The sequence below is a fragment of the Candoia aspera genome, chromosome 3 (genome assembly GCF_035149785.1).
Source record: "Candoia aspera isolate rCanAsp1 chromosome 3, rCanAsp1.hap2, whole genome shotgun sequence".
Lineage (NCBI taxonomy): Eukaryota > Metazoa > Chordata > Lepidosauria > Squamata > Boidae > Candoia > Candoia aspera.
In genome coordinates, this window is record NC_086155.1 from 51510276 (window position 1) to 51528242 (window position 17967).

At 41.1% G+C, this 17967-nt stretch overlaps 1 protein-coding gene across 2 annotated transcripts; it reads left to right on the forward strand.

The window, feature by feature from the left end:
• The first annotated feature begins 7030 nt into the window (after positions 1-7030).
• Positions 7031-17054, forward strand: CDKN1A (cyclin dependent kinase inhibitor 1A). Of its 2 annotated transcripts, none has more exons than XM_063297660.1 (3): positions 7031-7078; positions 13244-13648; positions 14371-17054. In XM_063297660.1, the coding sequence occupies exons 2-3, from the start codon at positions 13249-13251 to the stop codon at positions 14418-14420; spliced, it is 450 nt and encodes a 149-aa protein (XP_063153730.1). In that variant the 5' UTR covers positions 7031-7078; positions 13244-13248; the 3' UTR covers positions 14421-17054. The 2 variants fall into 2 exon arrangements, with proteins under 2 accessions (XP_063153730.1, XP_063153731.1); XM_063297661.1 differs by lacking the exon at positions 7031-7078 and adding an exon at positions 8813-8837.
• Positions 17055-17967: the final 913 nt, after the last annotated feature.

The following is a 17967-nucleotide window of genomic DNA, read 5'->3' on the forward strand; positions in this document are numbered from 1 at the left end:
TAGTAACTTTCCAGCAGTTAGCTGAGGGTGTGGTAGATGCCCTCACACATAATGGCTGCCACGTGTGCATGGTCAGTCCCAAAATAACTGTTTACTAGAAAGCAAACTACCTTCTCTGAACGTTTTTTACCTTGCCAGTGGGACCTTTGTGAAGCCGAAAGACATTCTTGCAAATAAGCATCATACTAAAGGCTGGTACTTTGCTTTGTGGCGTGCTTGGCTCTATTGATTTAAATTTAACAGGTTTTTTAAAAGTCAAGCAGATCAGGAAGCCTGATCAAGGAAGGTGTCTGGGGCATACTGGTACTTTTAAGTAGCCCTCTTGCCTTCCCTGGGAGTAAACTAAGGCAAATGTAGCCACTATTTCTCAAGCTAAACTATCACGCAAGGCTGCTGTGAGCAAGGTTGGTGGAATGATTTATAAGCACTATTTTGTGTGCCTTGGAGAAAGATGAATTAACAGGGAGGGCCATTCTGCTGATTCCAAGCTTATCCTAGCGATAGTTGTCCTGTAGGATCTTCTCTCTCCTTGCATTTTATGCCCTCTTCCTTTGCCTTGTGCAATGCAGGGAGAGGGGGTGGTGGGCAGGAAAAGCCGCTCAGTTGAGGAATCACTGCTGTAATGATAAAAGCTGCAGAGGAAGTGTGGGACATGCAGGAGAAGTAAGAGCGACACTGATCTGGCTCTTATCATATGGCCTAGTTTTCAGTGTAGCAGAACTTCCACGTTTTGGAACACGCTGTTGTTAGCTCACGGCTATCAATGGAGCAAGGCATGTGATCATATTTAAAAAAGAAAACAGCTTCTGCTATTGTTCCACTTATAGGGGTTTCCACTGTTTTGGCAGCATTTGAAAACATATGGAGAAGAGGTGGTTTTAAAAAAACAAAACAAAAACACCCCTTGCTGCTAACTCACAGCTACAACTGTTTCTGGCACGAAATTGATGCCTTCCCAGGCCCTCTACTCTATTTTTTGTAAACATAATTTCTCTGCTCTGTTTAGCTGAGTGAGAGAGCCTGGGTACAACAAGGGAATCTTTCACATGGGGCCTTTTGCCAGGGGGAGGTCCTGCACCAGCCAAACGGTGGTCACTGAATTGGGTCTGAGCTAAAGAAAAAGAAACAGTGGCTGGCACGCAGAAGAACGACATGTCACAAATATGACATGCTTAAGGATCTTTACACAAAACTCAAAATGTCTCAAAAAGCAGAACTAGAAGGAATGGGATGCCCCAGTTAAATAGAAAGGCAATGATGGGAAGAAGCTGCTGCATTTGTTGAACTGCTGTCTATCACACAGCTGGTAAATATGCAGGCACACCTCCAGAAATAAAGGTAGCAATCAGGTTTGAATCAAATCGAGTCCTGTTTTCAATTGCGGGGGGTGACTGAGAGCACAGCACAGTAAATGCAGCTCATGTACAGTAACTGTGACCACAGTGTAGTACAACCATACTCTTTTTCTGAGTAATTTCTTAATTTATTTTTATTGCTTTTAAAATAATAACAAAAAGAAACAAAACACAGGGATAATTATGATAGAAATACATACATTGTCAAAGAAAACACACACCAAAAAGTGCTTTAAAAAAAGAAGTAAAAATACAACAGAAAACAGTTACAATTATACATATATTTATCTAATGCAAATATTATGCAAGTACGTATATATTTATTTCTAATGCACATATATAACTATCATGGTTTTTTTTAACCTACTGTATTTTGTATAAATGAGTCCCATATTTCATTGTAGTTGTCCATACGAAGTCTATACGCAATCCGCTCATAGGTGGCAAGTATAATCAGGTCTTCAATCCATTGACTGAATGGGGCCATACATTTACCTTTCCAAAGCTGCAATATCAGTCTTTTGGCCACAGTAAGGGCATGGAGAATCCATTTACGTTGTCTGGTTGTCAAATTCCATGGACTAGGTATGTAATTCAAGAGAATACTATCCTCTGAAAATTTTAGGTTTTGTCGCACAGCCATATTTGTAAAGTCTGTTATTTTCTCCGAAAACCTAGTAAGTATAGGACACTGTAAAAACATGTGTTTTGAAGAAACATCCTTATTACATCTCCAACAAAATGCTGTCTTAGATACTCCTTTTCTATACAAAGGTAGTGGAGTCCAACAAATTCTGAATATTATTTTTTAATGTATAAGTCGTAGTTTAATGTCCACTGACACTCTTACTATAGACGTTAAGACACTTTTCCATTGTCTAGGTAATATATGAACTTCTCATTCTTTATTCCATTCATTTCTTAGCATCTGCATATTGAATTAATTTATTGATAACAAATATCTATAAAAACTAATAGTAGGTTTTTTAGTTTTAAAGGATTTAACAAGTTGTTCTAGTATCTCAGGTGTCTCAGGAGCTGAAAATGCTGCTGGTCCAACAATGTTGTTAACAAATGTTGAGCTGTAAATACTGTCATTGGGTTACATCTGATAGATGATATTTATCTCTTAACACAGGATATGTTAAAAAGTCATCTCCATCATCTATTAATTGGTCCGAAGTCAATATCCCCGCTTCCATCCAATTTTTCCATATCCCCATCTTTTTCCCAATTTTTAAAGTTGGGTTTCTCCATAAAGTCAATTTAGCATGGGAAAAGGGGTCAAATCTTTTTTTTATTATATTACATCCCATAGCTTTCTAATTGACATAATTGTTTCCAGAGATACTAGAGGTCTAGTGTATTTAAATCCTAATACTATCCATCCAACCAAAGGTGCTATATATGTATATTCCAAAGTTGCCCAAATTGGAAAATCATTATTGTTGGCTTCCAGTATTTAATACTTGACAATAGGTAAGCATGATGATATAGCTCCAGATTCAGAAAACCGAATTGTTCCTCATTAATTGGTAATTGCATTTTCTGTAAAGATATTCTTGGAATCGAAGAACCCCATAGAAATTTTCTAAGCAAAGAGTTTATTTTCTGAAAATATTTTCCAGATATATGAACTGGAATTCCTCTCAGAATATAAATTAATCTGGGAATAATATTCATTTTGAGAGCATTCATCTTTCCCCAAAGAGTGAGGTTTAATGAATCCCAACTATTGATATCTGAAGAAAACTCTCTCTCTATTTTATTTATATTACATGTTACTGAGTTATATCTTTTGGTATGCACATACCTAGATATTTAATGGATTCAGTACAAATATGGAATTGATATTCCTTAAATGGATGGGTAACCAAATTTTCACCTATTGGCATCAATTCCAATTTGGACCAGTTAATAGAATATCCTGCTATTTTACTAAAGGCACCTATCATTTGCATCAACACTGGAATAGTAGTGTGAGATTTAGAAATAAACAGAAGAATGTCATCTTCTGAGTAAATGTTTATTAGCTCAGAAATAGTAAACATAGTCAGGATGCAGCCTCTTTACTCTCTCATGCCCAGACATGTTCTTTTCTAAAATACAGCAGTTTGAAGTCAGCTTATTTGGCGAATGCTGGAAGAGGACATTTGCCTTTTGTACGTAGAAGTGAATTTTCAAAACTACTGGCTGTTTACCTCATTTTTGTAATGTACTGAAACATTACAAACTCATGGAGCCTATATCTCTTAAACATGCACTGATATTCCATGAGACTGGTATGTAGTAACACAGAAGCCATTCAAATAATACATTCAGCTGCTACTCACCCTTCCCATAGAGAATTAAAAAGGTCTTCCTATTCAAGAGATGTTATGCTGTCCCTACTGTAATTAATTTTTAAAGATCATAATACAGTAGATATATATTATTATATTAGAGTGGAGGACCAATGATCCTTCAGATGTTGCTGAGTGACAACTCCCAGCAACCCCAACTATCATGGCCATAGGTAAGCACTGAGAGTTGTCACTCAGCAATGCCTGGAGGGTCATTGGTCCCCCAGATTTGTAGGGGATACAACAAATGCTATTTATAGAGGCTGGATTTCCAAAATGAGGAGAATATTCCACAGTTATAATTTCTCCCCTGTATAGTTGCAGTGATGAAGCCTTGCCTTCTCTGAATTCTTTTGGCCAGAGACAAGCTATTTAAAATGTTGCCATATAACAGATATAAAATCTAGATCCAGATTATTGGATTTTAATTCTCCAACTCTCACAGCCAGCCTTTGACCATACTGGTTTAAGGACCTTGGGAACTGAAATCCAACACATTTGGAGGGCACCAAAGTGGGGAAGGCTGACTCTGAACTTTCATTTACATGTACAATGAAGATTTGAAGTTAATCCACAGGCAAAAAAAGCATGAGAATGAGGATAATAATTCTGAAATAGAAACAATCAAAATAGTATTTTAATTTAAACAAATCATAGAAGATTTTCAGGCTCCATACTTTGCTTTGAAAGAGTCTCCTCACATACCCAGGCCTTATCAGACAACACCCTTCCTAGATCTGAACCTAAAGGTCCTAATAACCTTACTGTCCCAAAATGAAAGGAGAAAAAAATATATAGGGTTGAGTAATTCTGATTTTCCCAATACAGATTATGAGTGTCAGTAATACCTTTTTCAGTGCACAGGCTCTTAACAATCCATTTTGGAGCCAAGCAGAAATCAATAGTTCACTGAACCCTTGCAGAAACTGGGTACAGTATAAAAAGAAATTAAGAAATCAGGTTGCTGACTTCAGATGACATGAAAGGGCAACGAATTGTTAGTTATTTCAGTACTGGAGGGAAGGGAGAGATGTTAGTGGGATTGCCTGCCTTAAGTGCCAAAGCAATGTGGTTGGATTTAGGATTATGCATGCCATTTGAGTTTGGGAGGGAAGTGTTTTGCACTACCTCAGGATGCAATGTGTCTTGGGTCTATTATGACTGGAGTTGTTTTGTTGTGCATTCATTTGGAATTAACATAAAGGAGGAGCTGGATTAAACCAAAGATCCATCCAATCCACCATTCTGTTCCCACTGTGGCCAATTCCCACAAGCTGGACATGAGCGCCATAGCCTCAAGAGATGTAAACTCTGAAACATTTTTTCTTTTACTGAAAGTATGTAATCTCTTGTTTTACACAAAATTGGTATAGTAGTGAATTCTACAGTTTTGAGTGAACAATTTAATTTGATTGCTTTGAATCAATCCCTTAATATATTAATGTCAGCCTCCCCTACAGGCAGTGCCAGATTTAGACTTGGTAAGGCCCTAAACTATATAAAGCTTGGAGGCCCCTTGTTAAAAAGCTATACCAGTACCAAAACAGGACCTTGGGTTGTCACAAAAAAATTGAAAACATATACAGTATATGCCTTTTAATCATTTAATAGCAAGGTATTTAAAATGAAAAATAAAAATTATTTTCAAATGAATGCATTTACTGATTACATAGTTATCATTTGGCTGGCTTGATCTCTCTCATAGATTATAATATAGTACATTCTGGAAACAATATTTAAATACAAATTTTAAAATAATTTCAAGATGCATACACACACACACACACACACACACACAAAATGCTTTTTTTTTTAATCCATTCAGTCATGTCCGATTCTTGGAGACTGTCTGGACAAGTCCCTGCAGTTTTCTTGGCAAGGTTTTTTGGAAGTGGTTTGCCATTGCCTCCTTCCTAGGGCTGAGAGAAAGTGATTGGCCCAAAGTCACCCAGCTGGCTTTGTGCCTAAGGCAGGACTAGAACTCAGTCTCCCGGTTTCTAGCCTGATGCCTTTACCACTACATCAAACTGGCTCTCTACAAAATGCTTACAAAATAAGTAATCAGGATCACTTTTATTACTATAAGTAACAATGAACTCATTTGCAAAATCAGAAAACTGATATTCTTGTTGTTATTTCATTTTTTATGGCATAGGAATTAAGAGGCAAGACAAACAAAAAGTTCTGGTGGTTGTAGTTTTCTTGCTGGAGCCAAAAAGTCTGTGTGTGGCCAGGTCAACAAGTCAATCCTTTGTCTTTCAAACTGATATGCTAATAGTTACTTTGGTAACTAATTGTCAGTAGCCTAGATAAAGGTGAATCTTTTGTGCTTGCTCTCTCTGGCTTCCTGCTCCTGCGTCCTGCTTGAAGAACAGTTTATCTCCCTGCACGGAGAGAGGCAGAACTGTAAAAATGTTTTTTTCTGTTTTGTATTATAAATACAGTTTATATTTATTGAAGGTGCTGGCGTAATTTTTTTGATCTCTCTCAATGGGAAAGCTCTTCTGAAACTCCACTGCTGATCCTCAGGATCATACACACACACCAACAATTCTGAAATTTTATGAGGCCCTGCGGATTGTGAAGCCCTGAACTGTAGCTTGTTTATCTTATGCCTCAATCCAGCCCTGCCTACAGGACTAAGCTATCCTCACTCTGGGCTGTCTCCTGCATTTTGAGGACAGGAAAAGTTTTAGGAGTGAAGACTACTTTTGTGAATGTGCTATCCTGCCAAGCAGAGATTTGTCAAATATAGTCAGTCTGTCTCTTCCCTGCAGGGTGTATCAGTATGATCCATCTACTGTATTTCTATCTGTTAAAGAGGTTTTACAGGTGGAGCCTGTCTGAATCAACTTCGCAAGCCGCACTTCGGGGTGATGCTCGCTGGGGATTCTAGTCCAATAGATGAGGGGAGCACTAAACTATGAAAGGCTATCCTTAGTATTCATCATTGAAATTATTTTGGTCACAGCTTCATCTCTCAGGCTATTTGAATCAACTGTGGATACTGTTAATACGAGCAGAAAACCTAAAAAGACCCATATAAACATCGAATTTTACATAGGATCACAGCTGCTTGCATTTAAAATTAGTCGAGGCTGCACTTTTTTGTGAGGCTTAAATTAACCCTGGACGAGTTAATTAAGCTACCTCTCACGTATCGTGTGGACGAGTCCGATTCCTTCCGAGGGTCAGTACGTGAAAGCAGAACGATCCGAAGCAAGCAAGGCGGACCTTTCGGAAATTCCTAGGAGGGAGAAGAGAAGCGTAGCTCCGCCTCTTCACGAGGCGGGCTTCTGCAGGCTTTATGTAGTCTTGCAAGAGCCGCGGAGCTCAGAATTGTGGACCAAGAGGGCGCCTTTCGTGGAGCTTGCGAGGGAGGTGAGCGTTGCGTCTAACCTACATTTTTCCCGTCTGTCTGTAGGGAGGGTGCTGGGCTTTCCTCAGTGCTGTACGGGTGTGTTGTTTTGATGGGTTTATGGATATATGGTCCGTTTTATACGTATATCAGAGCCCTATTTATTTCCCTGCCTGGACTGGAAGAGGCAATTCCAGACGCGCGCAGGTACAATCAGGTTCTTTTGGAGGCGTCTCGAGCTGGGGTTAGGGTTTAACCGTTTAACCCTAACCCTCTTTCCTTTTGGAATTTGCTACTTCTTCGCTTGCGGATTACGAGACTCTCGACAGAGCATCACGGCCTTTTGCGATGGGATCCTCATCCAATCCACTGTATGTGGTTTGTGAATATAAAATGGAATATTGGCTGGCGGGGGAAGAAAGACAGCGGACCGCTGGAACCTGAATCGGGTAACTGAAAGGATTCTCTGCCTTCCCTGCTCTTTTGATCCCGGTTTTAGTAGATTCTGCATTCCCGTGGAGACCACTTCGTCTTTCCACCTGTTCTTTCTACCTCCTCTCGCTACTCATTAGGCGGGTGATGTCGTTCTCCTCTTTCGTACACTTTTCCTAACTTGCTCACAGGAGGAGATAATCGCGGAATGGGTTTAGGTTCATTTGGAAGTGAGAGCGTCAGCTGGACGCTTCTCCTCCAAGTTCGTCGCAGTCTCTTTGATGAGAGTTGGGCGTGATCGTTGAATGAAGTCGATTTGCTATCCTATTCCCCAAAGCCTGGTCTTAAGGCGGCGAGTGTTTATGGAGGAGAAACGGGTCGCGATGCTCGTGCCTTTGGGCAGAATTTGCTCGTTCGCTCTTTTTTTACACACACCAAAATCAAATATCTCAGCAAAAGGAGAAGTAGCAGCTTTCGGCTGATAATCGGAGGGACGTTCTTGGAAAGAAACCAGGACAGTGGCTACTTCTGTCAGGAAAATTTCTCTTTCCCGGAGGCGTGAAACTGATTTGTGCGCTCTTCCTGGAATCGGTGCGTGTCTAATGGGGCAGTGGTGATGCCCTGAGAGCCGTAGCCGAGCCCTGCAGGAGAGTTACGGATCCTTCTCCCGCCTCGCCTAAAGGGGTGCTCTTGGGTCAGTAGCTGCACTACAGCTTTGCCTAGGAAAGGAGCCTGTCAGGGCATGCCCTGGCGCGGCGGCGGCGATTTGGTGGGAGGGTGGAGAGTCAGGCGGCGGCCGTGGGTGACTCAGTGACAGTCACTCTCTCGGGCTGGTGTAAGAGAATAGGCCCAGCCCTGTCTGTTTGGGGACGTTCGGGAACACCTCGTAGGGACATCTTCCTGTCAGAGGAGACAGCCCTTCTCTTCCCGGGCGTCTTTCCTAAGGTCTCTGCCTCTGCGAGCAGAAAGAGCCCGTGGCTCTTGGGGGTGGGACATAAAACGCACGGGTTCTTCCGACTCTCCGCCCAGCCCCGCCGATGTTCTTGTCTCGGTTGGGAACTCCTTGTTCCCAAATGGAGTTTTATTTTTGTCCTTGCTCTGTTTAGAGAATCAGCCCAGTTACGCTGTTTTTTAAGAGTCGCGCGCAAACTCGGGACGCGCTGGGGGCGGCAGGAAAGCGGCTAGACGTAGGCTGGTTTTGTTTACTGGGTCCGAGACATTAATTCGTATCTTGGAGCAGCTGTGGTGTTCTCCCTTTCCCTCCTCCATTACTAAGGGGGAGGGGGAGGGAGTGAGGTGAGGAAGAAGCACCTCGACCAGTTTTACGGACGCTGGGTCTAAATCCCAAAGGTACCCAGCTCGCGTGCGTGGGTTGCGCCTAGAGTTTTCTTATTCCTTTGCTCCTGTAACAAAGGCGGTGGGGTAGGGTGAAGTGAAGAACACACCTCAGAAGAGCTCAAACGGTAAGCCCCAAATCTAGGGACAAATGTGTGGGAAGGGCAGATAGGCGGAGCCGTAGTAAATTCGGCGCACGTTTCCCCTTTCCTGGCAGCAATAGGTCTGTGTGGCAAATGCGATTTCGCAACTTCCAACGCGGCACGTGACGCAGCTGCTGTGGTACCAGATGACGTAATCCCGGGGCGAGCTCTGTGAGCGTCTCGCACATCTCCTCGGCTCCTCCCGTTATGATAAGGAAGTCCCTGTTTGCTTTACGCCAGTGTGGAGTTGAAGGGTCTGTTTAGAGGAACATTCACAAGACGGGTGATTTCCAGAGTTGAAATAAGCAGGCCACCACGCGGCCAAAACTTTTGCAGCTGCGAGACCAGTCGCTGAACTGCGGGGGGGGGGGGTAGCTACTGTTTCAACAATGGTGACCTAAATTTTGATTGGCTGGCACTTGCAGAGAACAACTAAATTCATGTTTGCAGGGTAAACAGAGACTAAATTTGTGCTGCGATTGAGATGGCTACGTTTTCCGTACTTCCTTCCACCAGTAGGCGCTATTATCTGTTAGCCTACAAAGGTCCATCTCCCCTTATATAGGGGTGGGAAAGAATTTTCTCTGATAATCTATAGCAGCCAAAGTTAATGCTTACAGGAGAGTATGGGAGTTGTAGTCCAATATATCTGGAAAGCACATTGGGGAAGTTAGCAGCAACGATTCTAGAGCAGTCAGTTTTGATAGGTACTGAGCTAACTGGACTGATAGGCAAGTGAAGTAGTATTTAGCTTTGGCTGTTGCATGACAGGCAGCAAGGCTGGGTTCATCTTGTAAGTTGTAATGTGGATTCCTTCTTTGTGGCTTAGCATGTTGGGTGAATTCTACCATTATGGTTTGTAAACTAATGTTTATGGCTTGAGGTGTGATATGAACCAAATCGTTGTAGTGGGACAACTGGTGAAAACAATTCATAGTGAACTGCATGCAGTGTGTGAAGAAATCCAAAGGACAGTTCTGTGGGCTATGTTGCAAGGTGTGCTTGGCTATGATTTACTGAATCAGTAAGTAGGTGGGTTCAAGCAACACACTAAACTATACCCCGTTGTTTACGAGTCATCCTGGCTGGGATCATGAAACCACAAACAAGTCTCTTCAAGTCAGAAGTGCTAATGAGAAAACAGCCTACAGAACACATACTAATGTACAAGTGTCCATAATGGAACTCAGCTACTTAGAGTCAGGCAAGACAAATATTTCTGAAATTAATTGCAGGATTTGGGGGATGTGGGTGACATAAGAAAAGATTAAAAAACTTGTACACTGGCTCAGTGGATTTATGCAACATGTGTATTTCAAGTGCTTTGTTAAATTTATATTTGCCATTCCACTCTTAGTGGTGCATAAGGCAACAACAAAGATAAGAAAAAAGATAAGAAAAAAGAAGTTCCGAAGTATATTTAAAAGAATGGTACATTCTGAGAAATAAACATTTAAAATATACTTCACTAAACAAGTATGTCTGGGAGCCAGAAATGTGTCTTCGTGAAAACACCTCTGCCTGCTTGCAGAAGGACATCAAAAACAGAGCTAGCCTGGCCTCTCTTTAATGGAAAGTTCCAGAGCCGAGGGGTGGGAGCAGCCATCTAGAAGACTAGCTGTGAGTCTTTTTGTCATATATCAAAAGCATATGATGGTACAGTGTATTCTAATGACACTTCCCCTCTCAAACACTGATGTACAAGTATTTGTGAGCTGGGATCCACAAGTGTGCTATGTGGATTGGCCTTGACTCAGATGAGGTGCAAGCACTGTTGTCAAACAGATACTGTGGTTACAGTTCACTGTATTGTGCCCTTGCCCTTTTGATGCATTTCAATAGTCCACAACCTTTTTGTCTGTGTGTGTGCTAGGCCAGTGTTTCTCAACCTTAGCCACTTTAAGATGTGTGGACTCCAACTCTGAGAATTCCCCAGCGAGCATGCTGGCTGAGGAATTCTGGGAGTTGGAGTCCACATATCTTCAAGCTGCCAAGGTTGAGAAATGCTGTGCTGGGCTACCATTCCAATAATGCTCCCAGAAACTATGACCATTGATTGTGTTAGAGGGGGTGGTTATGGAAATAGAAATTTAACACATCTAGGAAATGGGGAAGGCCGATATACATGCCTGCCCTTTCACTGGAAACTGATTTCTCAAAATAAGGGCATAACTGAGAGTTAGTTAAGGACCAACTGTTTGTGGGATAAACAGCTGAGGAACTGCAAATGGCTGGCAAACACTCTGCTTCAGTGGCTTGAAGTAGTGAATTAACAAGTCATCAAGCTGGGGCCTGTCCTTGGCAGTAACGTACCTGCCTGGACTTGTTCTGGTGTGCCTAAAATTCTCAGTGATGTCATCTGGCATAGCTGCTTGTAATGAGTATGTGAAGGCTGCTACTATTTTTAATCTCTTTGCCTCTTCTCTAGCAGCAACATCAGCGTGCTGGGCAATGCAGGTGTGAGAGCTGTTTGGGGAAGTACTGCCCAAATAAACAGACATGGGTATTGCAGTTCAATTATGCTTTTCATCCAGAGCTTCTGCATGCGAAGATGCATACATATTCAAATAAAGGTGTCTTGCCAAAGAGTGAAATGGGTCCTTAACATGACTTTCAGTTTATGCACTAGCCATAATGCATGCACTCTAGTTGTCTGTTCTTCATTAATGGCATTCATCACTGAAAAATGGCATTCATGCAGGATGGCCTTCTTGGATGGATATAGAATATAAGCCTTAGCTGCTTGCCTTGTGATTAGCCTTGTGAATGGAGGGGAGTTAATGAGCAGATACCAAACTCTGACTCCTTATTGGTTAAAGATATCAAATGTGCTGAAGTAGTTAATACAAACTCCATTATGGTTGGAAGAATTCAAACATATACTGAAACAGGATGATCTATGCTACATCAGCACAGAGCTGGACTTTGGCACTGTTAATGCTAGAAGGATATGGATGGAGAAATACTACTCTGCTAATAGTTAGAGTTATAGTCGGTTTTTGGCTCGGGATTTTCCTTCACAATTCCATGGTTCTTAAAGCAGGCACTTGTTTGTGTTGTATTGAGTTTCATGCTATGAAGATGCTGTCACAAGTGTAGATGGATGTGTGAAATTATATATTTCATACGTCTTTTCTGTTCTTTAAATCTGGAGAGTCAGAGGTTATTATTCCAGGCTAATCCTAATCCAGTCCAAAGTGGAAGGTAAAAAGCAAGATGGCAGACACAGCATCACAACGCAATCCTTTGTCTGCATGCAGGAGGTGCTTGTTTTGTGACCCTGTTTCTGTTGTCTTGCCCTATTTGACTACCCCCCCTTGGACTGCTGCCATCCTAATCTCTGTCTTAACAGTACTTCAGAATATAAATGGGTACAATATTTGTGTTGTGTGTGAAGTAACTTTTGGAATGAATAAATGCAAAAAATCAAATTCTGAAACAAAACAGGGCTGAATAATGAGGATGTATAAACAGTAGATATCTGATAATGGAGATTTCCACTATCATAGGCCGTCTTAACATACACAAACTGTACATGGTGCACAGAGCTGTGTCTTAAATATAGGGCTTTCTTTCTTTTGTGTTGTACCTGCCTTTGTTGGTGCCCAGTGGTACAGTTCCAGTAAGGAAAAGATTACATGAGAGAACAAAGTTAACATTTGGGTTGTGCAAATCCTTTAATTCTTCATGGAGTGGAAGCATTTCATTACTTATAACTATTGGGCAACTTTCTTCTGTGTTGAAAACTGTTTAAACATTAGGAAGGACAATGCTGGCATACAAAGGGCAAAGAGCATCTACTTGGGAGCTGGTGAAAGTTACTCCAAAGAACCTTTAATTCTTCAATTATTCCCTGGCATGCTTCTTTCTCAGAGTGAACTCTTGGTAAAATATGTCCCTGCAGATCTCGTAAGTACAGTTGTATGCGGTTCAGTTCCTTTAGAGGTATTGGTGATGACTTTTAGCTCTCTGTGGTTTGTGCCCAAAATATTGAAAGAATCCCACTCATCCCAACTTGCTTTCCAACTAAGGTTTTCTAATGAGATCTTAATTTGAGCCCTGTCACACTCAGCTGGTGCCACTGGTGGCACCTAGATATATTACCTCTTTTGAGGCACATTGCAGTCCTTTAATTAATCATGCTATTTTTGTCAAATTCTGGTTATTTGAATTGGAATGATTAATGTTACCCTGATGTGCTTTTAAAGTAGATGTAGTTACTGACTTGCCGGCAAAAAGTGACCTCTTTTTAAATGTTCCTTATCTTCCTCCTAATAGGAAACATGCCTCTTTCTGAGAGTAAAATCCTACAACCTTCCTGCAGCAGGAAACTATGCAGAAATCTCTTTGGACCAGTTGATCATGAACAGCTCCAGAAGGACTTTCAGTCCTTGATGAAGATCCAGCTGGAGGAAGCCCAGCAAAAGTGGAACTTTGACTTTGAAACAGAAACCCCACTGGAAGGGAATTACAAATGGGAAAAGGTCTCTCACCTAAATATGCTGCCATCTCCAGATCTCTTGGGCCACACAAAGGAGAACAGCTGTGCTGGGGAAAAGAGCCGGAGTTCTTCAGCACTCATCAAGAGGCACACAAAGGCTGAGAGACCAATGCAGGTGGGCCTTGAAGCTTGCAAGGCTGACTCCCCGAAGTCTTTGAAAAGAAAGCAGACAAGTATTAAAGGTAAGAATGGGGCAGCTCTATTTGTCCTTTGGGTTAACTTATATAGGAGTTGTTAATATCCAAAGCTGTAGCTGAAATGAAATTTCATAAACCCCAAATTGCAATTCTTTAAAACTCATGATCTAAGTTAAAAAACTTAATGTTTAAAATTGGGCATTTGTATCTTGACTTAAGTTATAGAGGATATTTAATTGCCACAGAAGATGTTAAGAACAATGTGATATGTCAGTTTTGTGTGTGCGTGTTTAATCTTGAACACATATAGTGTTCGTTCATCATTGGGAACTGTGGAAGTAAATTCATTTTAATTTCTAGCCATAGTAGATACTTGTATAATGACACCCTGCTGAAGCATTTTATGTATTTGGTTAAAAAAAATACATAAGATCATAGATGGAGTATTTGTTCCACTGAACCACACCTATTAGGTTGCATGTCTTCCATGACAATAGTGTCCAAATGCCAGTAAAGGAATCAAAAACTGGCATTTGATGATAAAATTGTAATTTCAGATGTATTTCCTGACCGTATACACAAGCAAACACTGCACTATTAAGTTATTAAATTTAACCAAAGCTGTGACAGCTCTGCAGATGCCAGGCCTTGGCTGATGTTTGTTCTGAAATATGTGAGCAGTCTTACTGCCATGTCTGAATCCCATTTAGGCACTCTGTCTTATCCTTTTTAGAAAAAAAAGTCAAATTGTTTTCTGATATTTTCAGACTTCTACGGTTCAAAACGAAGAACTACCCCGTATAAGTCAAAGCCATGACAACTACACTGCAAGCAAAGTGCATCCATGTAGACTGTTGACTGAAGATATTGACCTGTCTTCATCACTATTAGCTGGAATGACCTACTTGGGTACCACACCCAGTGAAGTCACCCAGGATGGCTATTCTGAAGGACCAGCTAATCAGCATTACAACTCCTTCTCTGAAGATCCTCAGAGATCTCTTACATTACATAAACTGTTTAGTGGACTAGTATAACACTTCAGAAGGATATAGATTTTTTTTTAGATCATCAGTAGCACTGGAGCTTTATGTGCAATGGAATATTGTAAAATTTTACCTTTAAATAAACATAAACTTGCCAGGGGAGGGATCATATCTAAAGGCCAAGTGTGTAGGGGTCAGTGTGATGGATACAAGAAAGGGCCAACGTAAGTTCTGCTAGTTGCAGAGATCTGTTCTGTGTGTCATCTACTTGTCACCTTTTATGTGCCTCAGGAAAAGCTTGATATGATGATTCACTATGTGGCTGCAGGTCTAGCAATCAATATATTTATGAGATAATGTCTTAGGCTTGTGATCTTCCTGTCTCTTTTTACTCCATTATGTTTAAACAAATATTGTAAGGGTCCTTTTTTCCTTTTTAAGCCTGGCAAGTGTCTTTTTTAATATGAAGAACCTGTGGCTATGGTATGTACAAATGTGCATCAAACCATAGCAGTTATGTAGCATTGTAGTGATTAGTGAGGGAAAACAGTGTGTGCTAGCAAGGTATAATCTTTGACTTTCCATTGCCTTATCTCACTGTGGCATAGCACATTGTGATAGATGTTGATAAAAGGACTTGGCCCAGACTTGCTTTCTGTTCTCTGAGCTGTCTTTAAATAAGAGGCATTGCCAAACTGGCAATTACATCACTTAAAGCTACAGCTTAGTTACTTAGTGTGAGATAATCTAATTCACAGATTTCTTTTTGCTTGGAATTTGGGGCTTTTATAAATATTTGCTGTTGCACTTTCCTGTCAAAAATCTAAATCTTAATCCTGGATGCAGTATATTATTATAATCAAAAGTGCAGGCCTTATTATATTATAATCAAAACTTCAGAACCCCTCTTTAATGGCAATTTTGCTTGTATCTTCAATGGCTTCTTCACCTCCATCTTGTTGTAATAATAAGGTAGGGTCAATGTTCCATTGTCAGAATTTTGTTACAGTGGTGTAACATGTGCTTTTATGGGAACTGCTTCTTTTATCAGGTCAGCAGAAGCTGCAACTGGTTTGTAGAACCCACATTTCTAACTTGACTGAATGTGTTTTATGGTAGAACTAAATTCTTACACCACAAAGAAAATGTGGATGGTATATCAGCATCTGGTAGGGATTCCTAACCTCCTTGGCTGGTGGGCATATTTTGAATGTTGAGAAAGTATTGCGAGTGCCTCGCAAAAGAACTGCTAATGGGAAAAGAGCTGGCACATTCATAAAACGGTTGTGTCAGCATAGCCAGTCACAAAACACCAGTCTTCCAGAAGGGAAGCTGGTCATGGTAAAAAGTGTGTTGTCTAGGAACCCAAGTAGAAGGGAAGAGGCAGTGTTTAGCAAAGCCACTTTTCTAAGTTCCTTTGGAGGCCTTAAACTCCAAAATGCAAAGCCACTTTTCTCAGTTCCCAAATCTGTTTTCCAAATGACAAACAAAGGCTCAAAAGAGAGCAGGGTGGCCAAGAATTGAAGGCAAGACAGAGGCAGAATATGAGTTCCATATGTCAAGTTACACACAAACCCCAGAAATGCAACAAAATGGCCATTACACACCTGCAAAGTTCTTCCTTGCCTCCAGGCAGCAGACACAGCACAGGTGAAACCACCTGCTTGCTTTAGTTGGCTAGGCTGTGTTTTGCTACCTCTCCAAGCATACTCGCTTTTGTTCTGGACATTTGCACACCTTAAAACCTAGAGGCTTTCTTAGAAATAAAGATGATGCTGAAGTTAGCATATAATTTTATAGTAGAATGGGGTTTTCTTCCCCCTATTTAATTTTGTAAGATGTGAAATTAAAAAAAACAGGGTTAGGAAATCTAGGAGTTGCCAAGGAAGCATCAGTGGGCAGCACCGAGCTAGTGGTCTACTGACAAACAGCACAGATGCACGTGCGGGCTTTGTGAGCCTTCAGCAATTTTCCCTTTGAGTACAGCATGCAGGTGAGGAATATAGATGTTAAGAGAGGAATGGTCGTGTGCAGCCCTGGGATAAGGCGGAGTTGATAAATAGCATAGCACCAGAAATCAAAATGCTATTAGCCATATTTACATTACAGAATATTTCAAAATCTGTGGCTTGCAAGCAAGCATTCCGTTCTAACCATGAAGGAGAAGTATGCTTGGTTTTGGAGATTCATGTTGGTTCGTGCCATGTGTATGAGTGCATGGTGTATGGGCCAACCTATCAGAAAAACAGCTTCAAGCACTTTTTTATGTAATATGTTTGCTTAGGGTCTTCTGACCTTTTTGGTTAGAACGGCTATAGACATGTTTGGCCACTTTGACAGTTGCACTTTTACATTCAGGATAATGCTGGGACCCTTGAGCATTACTCCGGTTGTTTGTGAATATAATGCTGCTGAACTGACTAAGTGTAGGGTGTAAAATAAAGCCACTTCATAATGGAACAACACTTTGGCATGAATTTCTTGCATGCTTCAATTGAGCAAATGGATGCTATATCCAGTGATGTTTGATAGGCTTTTAAAATTAGCACTAGAGAGTTTTACGAGGTAAAGAGGATTATACTGTTACTTCTACTGTACCATAAAGGAAAGTGAGACAAGTCTGTGGACAGGGGGCTGTTAGAATTCCTACCCACCACAACTGCAGAGGCTGGTAAACTCAGGCTTATAGTATATATGTACCAAGGTTCTTTGAAAATCTGATCCTGAGAGAAAGACACATTTAAAATGATCGAAGGGTAATACTAGGTGCAGTCCTTCTGCAGAAATGCTCCTCCATTAGCCCAAGCTTCTTGTAATTTAACAGCATAATTTAGTGTGTAGAGAATAATTTAAACAGTTACAAATCTTTAGCCATCTACTGGAAGATACATCAACATCTAGTAAAAGTTCCAAATCTTCCACTCACTCCTTTCTCAGGTAATGAAGACACCAGTACTGCGGATGTGTCCTTTCTACCAAAGAGATATTGGATACATTATCATGAACCCATGGCAGAGTTTCTTCTTTCCTTAGGCTGTGGTGTGGTGAAAGGTCCCCTGTGCAAGCACTGAGTCATGCCTGACCCTTTGGAGACACACCTCTTTCATGTTTTCCTGGCAGACTATAGCGGGGTGGTTTGCCATTGCCTTCCCCAGCAAGCTGGGTACTCATTTTATCAACCTTGGAAGAATGGAAGGCTGAGTCCACCTGAGCCGGCTACCCGAGATCCAGATTCCGCTGGGATCAAATTCTGGTTGTGGGGAGAGTTTTGGTTGCAATACTGCCCCCTACCACTCTGTGCCACACAAGGCTCTAGCAATTTCTATTCTAAAGTGTCCTGATAGTGCTAAATGAATGCAGTATTTCATGGAATAGTTA

Coding starts and splice junctions, on each gene's coding strand:
- CDKN1A (XM_063297660.1), top strand. CDS start 13,249: ATGCCTCTTTCTGAGAGTAAAATCCTACAACCTTCCTGCAGCAGGAAA. Junction 13,649..14,370: donor AAAGCAGACAAGTATTAAAG/GTAAGAATGGGG, acceptor TGATATTTTCAG/ACTTCTACGGTTCAAAACGA.